This window comes from Trifolium pratense, linkage group LG3, assembly GCF_020283565.1.
Source record: "Trifolium pratense cultivar HEN17-A07 linkage group LG3, ARS_RC_1.1, whole genome shotgun sequence".
In the NCBI taxonomy this organism is placed as follows: domain Eukaryota; kingdom Viridiplantae; phylum Streptophyta; class Magnoliopsida; order Fabales; family Fabaceae; genus Trifolium; species Trifolium pratense.
Genome location: NC_060061.1, coordinates 4,874,908 through 4,882,043, shown reverse-complemented (window position 1 = coordinate 4,882,043; position 7,136 = coordinate 4,874,908). Strand labels below are relative to the sequence as shown.

At 37.1% G+C, this 7,136-nt stretch overlaps 1 protein-coding gene across 1 annotated transcript; it reads left to right on the top strand.

The window, feature by feature from the left end:
* The first annotated feature begins 4,475 nt into the window (after positions 1–4,475).
* LOC123915554 (F-box/LRR-repeat protein At4g29420) lies at positions 4,476–6,843 on the top strand. Its single transcript, XM_045966713.1, has 2 exons — positions 4,476–5,056; positions 5,528–6,843. Exons 1-2 carry the CDS (start codon positions 4,603–4,605, stop codon positions 6,442–6,444), a joined length of 1,371 nt encoding a protein of 456 aa, XP_045822669.1. The 5' UTR covers positions 4,476–4,602; the 3' UTR covers positions 6,445–6,843.
* The last annotated feature ends 293 nt before the right edge of the window (positions 6,844–7,136 follow it).

The following is a 7,136-nucleotide window of genomic DNA, read 5'->3' as shown; positions in this document are numbered from 1 at the left end:
TGCGGGTCATAGGATTTTTTCCCTTATAGTTATTCCTATAAGAGTATTTGTTGACTTCAGTGGCGGCATTCACTTTTTCCTTCCCAGCTACCACTTTTGAACCCTTGGGTTCAGATACAATGTTCACATTAACATTGCTAGAGCTTCCATTTTCCATCATCCTTCGATTGAAAGTGACGTACTGTCCACTCACCCATTGGTTAACAGGTGCTCTCCCAGATGGTTTGAAAGTGTTTTGGGGGCCTAGCCTTTGCTGGATCGAAAGGCCTTTGGTAATAGGCTTTCCCCAGTTGGCTCCTTTGTAAGGCCAAGCTTTCTGATTTGGCCTAGATTTTGGCCATTTTCTCTTGTTTTCAGCATAAGGTACAACACTTTGAAGGCCTGCAGTAGCCTCTTTGTCGCACACAGCACTGCATCTAGGGCAAAGCATCACTTCAGCATTCTTCAGCTTGCACCTATTTAGGAAGTCCACCAATTCTTCCTCAGCATTGGGGTACACCTCACGTACCCTCTTTTCATACTCCTCTTCAGGCACAGCCTTGATTGGAGCAGCAGCGTCTATCACTTCAACCATGTTGCAGTCATAGACTTCGACATAGGTAGCGTCTGCAGGTGGCAAGGGATCTGAATCTACCTTCATTGGAGGCTTTGCCTTATCAGCATACTTCAGCCTTCCTTCATTCAGCGCTTTTTGCACCAAATCCCTGAAAACAACACATTGATAACTTTTATGTCCCAAATAATTATGAAACTTACAATAACCTCTTTTCTTTCTTTGTTCTATTGGTGGTATTTTCATATCTTTTGGCACAATAATTTGGCCGTCAGTCACCAATAAATCAAAAATCTCATCACATTTAGTAATGTCGAAAGTATAAGTCTTTGTAACAAACTTATCATTTTTTGGTTCGATAGGATTTTTTCCATTCGACGGCCTCAACAATTTGCAAGTGTAAGGAGGCCCAGGCTTTAATTCAGCCACATTAATATCACTATCGTCGAAATCTAAGTATTCATCACTCGTTTCATAATCAATTTCATTATCATAGGAATCAACAAAACCTATTTCTTTCTTTTTCTGAAACTTAGAATTTCTAACTTTTTCAGCTTTTAACCTTTCGATTTGTCTCACTCTGTCAGCCAACTGTGACATGTCTCGAAGGTATTGGGTATCCAATTTCTTTCGAATTGAATAATCTAACCCACCAGCAGCCATTTCCACTAGCTCGTGTTCAGGCACTTGAGTAAAGCACCTGGATTTCAGCAAACGAAACCTATTTAAATAGTCATCAATTGACTCTAGGTTTTTTCTTTTTACACTGGCTAACTCTTTCAGACTTATCTTGGTTTGGCCCATATAAAATTGCTCGTGGAAAATCCTTTCCAATTGGGCCCAACTATTGATCGAATTGGGAGGCAAAGTTGTAAACCAAGTAAATGCATTCTTGGTAAGCGAATTAGGAAAATACTTCATTCGCAAATTTTCATTATTCGCCAAATTCCCAGACTCAGCTAGATACCTGGCAATATGTTCTACGGTTGATTCATTAGTGTCCCCAGCAAACTTAGTGTATTTTGGGACTTTCCAACCTCTTGGTAACTCGGTTTGCAGCACATATTCAGTGAAGGCAGAGACAAAGTTTGGCCTTCGACAACCCGTGTTTAGGCCGTTTTGGGCCAAAATCGTTTCGACCATGTTAGCCAAATTGTGTTGGCCAAGCAAATTATTGTTTTGCACCTCTCGCACTACCTCGTCAGGATCCTGGTTCCTCCTAACCATTACCACTGGAGGGTTCTGATGTACCACTTGTGGATTTGGGTTCATAACAGGAGGGTTTTGATTTACTAATTGAGGCATTTGATTAACCTCGTGAGGATAATAGGTTTCCTCTTGTACAACTGGTGTAGGTGTTGGGTTAGGAACTGTTTCAGTAGCCACATAGGTTGGCCTTTGCTGCACTGGAGTCGAAGACATTGCAGGTAGTATTACTTGTGGAGTAATGGGATTTACTCTAGGAGGAGGTGGGGGTGTCCCAAAAAAATCTGCAATTCGACTCATTTGAAATGCCAACATTTGATAACTCTCGTTGGTATTCTGAATTAATGGATTAAACACAGTACCCATTTGTTGTGTTAAGAGATTAACCATTTCATGGTTGCTCTCATCCATTTGTTGTCTCAAAGACAACACAGATGCAGTCGTTAAGGGTATAGGAGCTACCCTTGACGAAGTATACCTATCAGATTCGAAACTTGGCATCCCTAAACCAAGTGTAGGGGGAGGCCCATACATAAAATCCTGACCTGACGGTGGTTTCGAACGTCCAAAACCAGCAGTTACGGACGGAATTGCCATAGTTGGAATTGGCAAAGTTGGAATAACATCATGCACAGTCGAAATGGTTGGACTGGAGAATATTGGAACATTCACTAACTCAGATGTTACCACGCTTTGTGGAGGTGGATCGACTCCACCACTCGAACTTGCTTCGCTACTCATCGCACTAGAACTTGGAGTTTTACTAGGATTAGATCTCTGAGTAGTTTTAACCATAACCTAACTTATCATGAGTTATATGCAAGTAACAAGTTTTTTATTCCACAATATAAAAATAAACACAACTTTAACAAACACAAAACCAGTCCCACCGGGTGTGCCAATTTGTTTACGTTGGAATTTGGTAAACAACCGCTAGTTTAAGTATTTAAACTCGCGAGATCAACTAGTAAATCTCAGGACAATTTTGTGTTTGTTCGTTTCAAGAAAACTGTTTGAAGGTTCGTTTGAATAAGGAAACGAACACTTAGGAATTAAAATATTTTAAAGCATACACGAGAAACTAATTCGAATCGCCTCGAAGTAGCAGTTTCTCAAGCAAGTATCTGGATTCAGACTTAGAAAAAATTACTGGAAAACAAATTGCATTGCATTGAATGAAAAACAATTACAAATAAAGATGGTTCACAAAACATACATTTCTCCTTCGAATTCCGTTCGTTCGATCGCTGAGTACTTAGAATTTTTAGAGAGAATATTTGTATAAATTTTGTGACCCTTGTTCAGAATGAAAAACTACTATAAATACTACTACTAAGTGGTAACTGTTTCTTGATCATCTGGACGCTCCTTCATTTGCCACGTCGACCACGTTCTCCACTTTCATCTTTCATTCCTTCAGCGCGCGCCAAGATCTTTTGGGCCGTTCGTTGTTTCTTTTTTGGGCTTGGCCCAACTATCTCTCGATTCGATTTTGCGCCTTCGATAGTCTCCTGGTAAAACCAAAACTATACGCATCCTCTACAACTCTCGAAACGCTTTCCTGCTTCGACATAGGGAGTTCTCGACACCAACTTTGAAAGTTTTGTTTTGATAATATAACCTCCAAAATAAATATTGGACCCACCAATTATATTTAATTGATAAATACCAAATTTATGTCCAACAGTCACATCACTTAATATTTTCTTTTTTATTTTATTTGACTTATGTATGTGTGCCTAAATATTTTTTTCTTGGGTTTGTGTTCAAGCAAGTCTTTCTCGTGCAATGAGATGATGAATAGGTTGTTGAAAATTATGTGGATAAATTCTCAACCGTTGAAACCACAAATGAGTGGGGGAGGGAGTGAGGTCCCCTTCCTACACTTGACAACATCTTATTGGTTGCTGTGATTTTTAGATTTTTATTTCATCCTAATTATTTGGGGTCAATTATTTCATAGTAAATTTATTATTTATTTTTTATATTTCACCAAAATTCATCATTTTTGTCTATAAATAGAGACTTGATTCATTTGATTTGAACACCATAAAGAAAAACAAATTTCCCCCTCTAATTTTTCTACTTAGCCCTCGATAAACTCTTGTTTGCAGCTCTAAGTATTTTTTTAGTGAAATGGATCCCAACAATAACTCTTTTAACATCCAAAATTCAACTAATCAAAAAAAATTCTACTAATTCTAGTGATCAATTAAGAATATAAAATTTAAAAAATAAATTCAAATACATTATTAAATTAGAAAAAAATAAAATAAATTATTTAGCTCTTAATTATTTAAATTTATTTTCAATCAAAATCATTATCATGAGTAAAAATTGAATTATTAAATAGAAAAGAGAAGATGATGTGAAATGTAAAAAATGAAAATGATGGATGTTGAAAAATAATACGATTATACATTGTCTAAAAAAATTTAAAAAGTATTATTTTTTGTGCAAAATTTTCTATTTTTTCGTTCATTTATTAGTGTCACAATACAATAGCACTAATTAACATTATCTTTAATGAAAGAATTTAATTTATATGCACCGTCGGTGTAAAGATATTTTGCACATGCGTCCAATAATATACAGACACATCATGTATGGTCATTAAAAACACATGATGTGTCACATTCATTAAATGATGTGGCAACGCATCATTGGATGTATGTGTAAAAAAAATTTACACCGACGGTGCACAGCAATTAAACTCTTAATGAAAATCAATGATCGAGCACTATTAAAATGCAAAATCTAACACCCACGCAAAACACGCGCAAATAAATCGCACACCGGTCATCGTCGTGTCGCGCCGTGCCGGTGCAAATTCAACACCGTTGATGGAGAATCTACCTTCTCCTCTGGTAATAGAAATTCTGAGTCGCCTAAAAGACTCCACTGATCTAGCACGATGCAGAGTCGTATCAAACACGTTAAACGAAGCCTCATACGAAGTACGTTCGTTGACCTTAGTCTGTTCAATGTCACGTTATCTCAAATCCCGATCACCGGAAACTAAACACCTCATCACACCTTTCAAAACCGTTTTGAAGAACCTCGTTCTCCGATCACCTAATCTTGAATCTGTTTCTCTCGGCGTTGATCGATCTCTCGGTGGTATTTCGTTTGATGATGTTGAAGATGAATCTGATGATCTTCACCTAACCGACTTCAATTTCATTCAAGATTGGCTTCCTTCTCTTTCTAAATCGATTAAGTCGCTCTCTGTTTCTGATTTCTGGGTTCAATCTTGTTGGAGACAGTCACAAGCGTTATCTCTCATCTCTTCTACTTGTTAGTTTCTTAATTCTCATTTCTCAATTATCATTTATCAATTCCAATTTAATCTTATTTATTTATTTATTGTTTAATAAGCAAGGTTTTATATTACAATTGCATTGCAATTATTGATCTTGCCAAAAATTGCTTTCATATGCTATGATGCAGCTGCAATGAGACCTCAATTGTGATTGGAAACATAAAGAACCGTTATGTTTGTTATATTCTGGTGTGACCGTTGTTGTCAATTGCGAATAGCACAACATTATCGCGGAACAATAGTAATTTGTTCAAATTACTTGCGCTATAGTACTGTCGTGGCGTGGATCTATGGTATTAGTATAGCCGTTAGCCGGTATTTAACGGCACTGGTTTATTTATTTAAAACCCTGGTCAATAAATCATGAACCTTGATGTTCTGGCTGTGACTGTGGTTGGAAATCTTGTTTAAAACCTTTTAGTAATTTTGTTTCCTTTGTGTTGCAGGCCATGGTCTTGTGCAATTGGTGGTTAGGAACGCTTGGTTAGTTGTGGATGGTTTGTGTTTGATGCCGACGCTGACCAATTTGACTCTTGAGTTTGTGAGATTGGATGACGAGGATTTGAATATGCTCAATACTTGTTTCCCCAATCTTACACAACTTAATCTTATTGGTGTTGGAGGACTTAAAGAGCCTAAGATAAATCTCCCACACCTTCGGACTTGTCAATGGTCGGTTTCCAATGCTCCTCTTTCTTTGAATATATCGGCACCTAGTCTTGTTGATTTTCATCTCAAGTGTATCAAGCCTAGGTTGCTTTTCCTTGAAGCACCTTCCTTGTCAAATTTCAATCTCTCTCTTGAGAACACTGATGAGCTAGTGTTGAAAAACTGTGGTAACATACAATGCCTTCAACTTGAAGTGGAATGCTTCTCTCTTGGTTACATTTTAAGCATGTTTCAGCGTTGTGTAGCAGTAGAGAGACTTAGCTTAGATTTTGTACGAAAAACACCGAGAGTTGTAGATGTTGGAGCTGATCAAGTAAGAGAGTTTGGCCTTGATATGTTGCTGAATTATTTCCCCAATATAAGATATCTTAGTTTAGGTTCTGAGGCTTGGCGTGTGATGGAGAGTTCTTTCTGCAGGGGAAGTTTGGAAAATGGGATTGAGACTAAGACATTGAAAGAGCTTGTTGCGTATATCGTGGTACTTGAAATTGAGTTTACTCTTGCATTTATTTTCTCTGTTTTAGATAAATGCACCCAATTGGGAGGCGTTTCTCTGCTCATCCACAGTGATGTTGATCCTTGTGTTGCTGGAAACCTCATCTCCGCGTGCAGAACCAAATTTCCTGGAGTTAGATGGAGATGGGGAATATGGAAAGAAGGAATCAAAGATACTTGGGTTTCTGATGGCATCTAGATTGTGTTCCTTTTAGGATTAGGACTTTGAAATATTTTGAATAAATTGTGTCAAAGCAGCTTCATGGAGTAAGAGTAAGCCGCAGACATTAAAACGACACAAAATATCAATGCAAACATTTTCTGAAGTGTATTGCAAACTAGGAAATCACGTAAACAAGAAGTCGCGTTGGTTCTGTTGTGTGGATTAGTGTAAAATATCATAGGTAATAGTTAATATCTTGTGGATAAGTTTTTTCTTCCACTTTCTGTATATATTTGTATGTAGATCTTTGAACTGGTCATGATCAATGCTCACTCGTTGCGAGAGTTATGTACATTATTGGATTATTCATCCTTGTTGTTCTTCCACATGTATATTTGTACATATGTTTTAATAAAAATCTGTATTTTTGAAGCAGACTTTTGCTTTTCAATTTGTTCATTTCAGCTATTGCTCAATTCATTGAACTTGGTGATTTTATAAATGGCATGGGGCTGAGCCTATTACAAAATGGCATCGATACCATGATCGTATCTTTGTTTTTCTTTTCCTTTTTCGTTTCTTTTTCTTACCTTTTGATGTCCCTATAGAATTTTCTTAATATGATTGATTCAGTTTTATTCTACTCTATTTAATTGAGTTGATTCAAAGTCTATTTTGTTTATGCACCAAAAATATTTCTTCTTTGCTACTTGGTTTTTCTCAAGGTT

What these genes read in the sequence shown, in the direction of transcription:
- LOC123915554 (XM_045966713.1), top strand. Translation starts at nt 4,603, where the DNA reads ATGGAGAATCTACCTTCTCCTCTGGTAATAGAAATTCTGAGTCGCCTA. An exon ending in ATCTCTCATCTCTTCTACTT is followed by an intron (nt 5,057 to 5,527) that starts GTTAGTTTCTTA and finishes TTTGTGTTGCAG; the next exon opens with GCCATGGTCTTGTGCAATTG.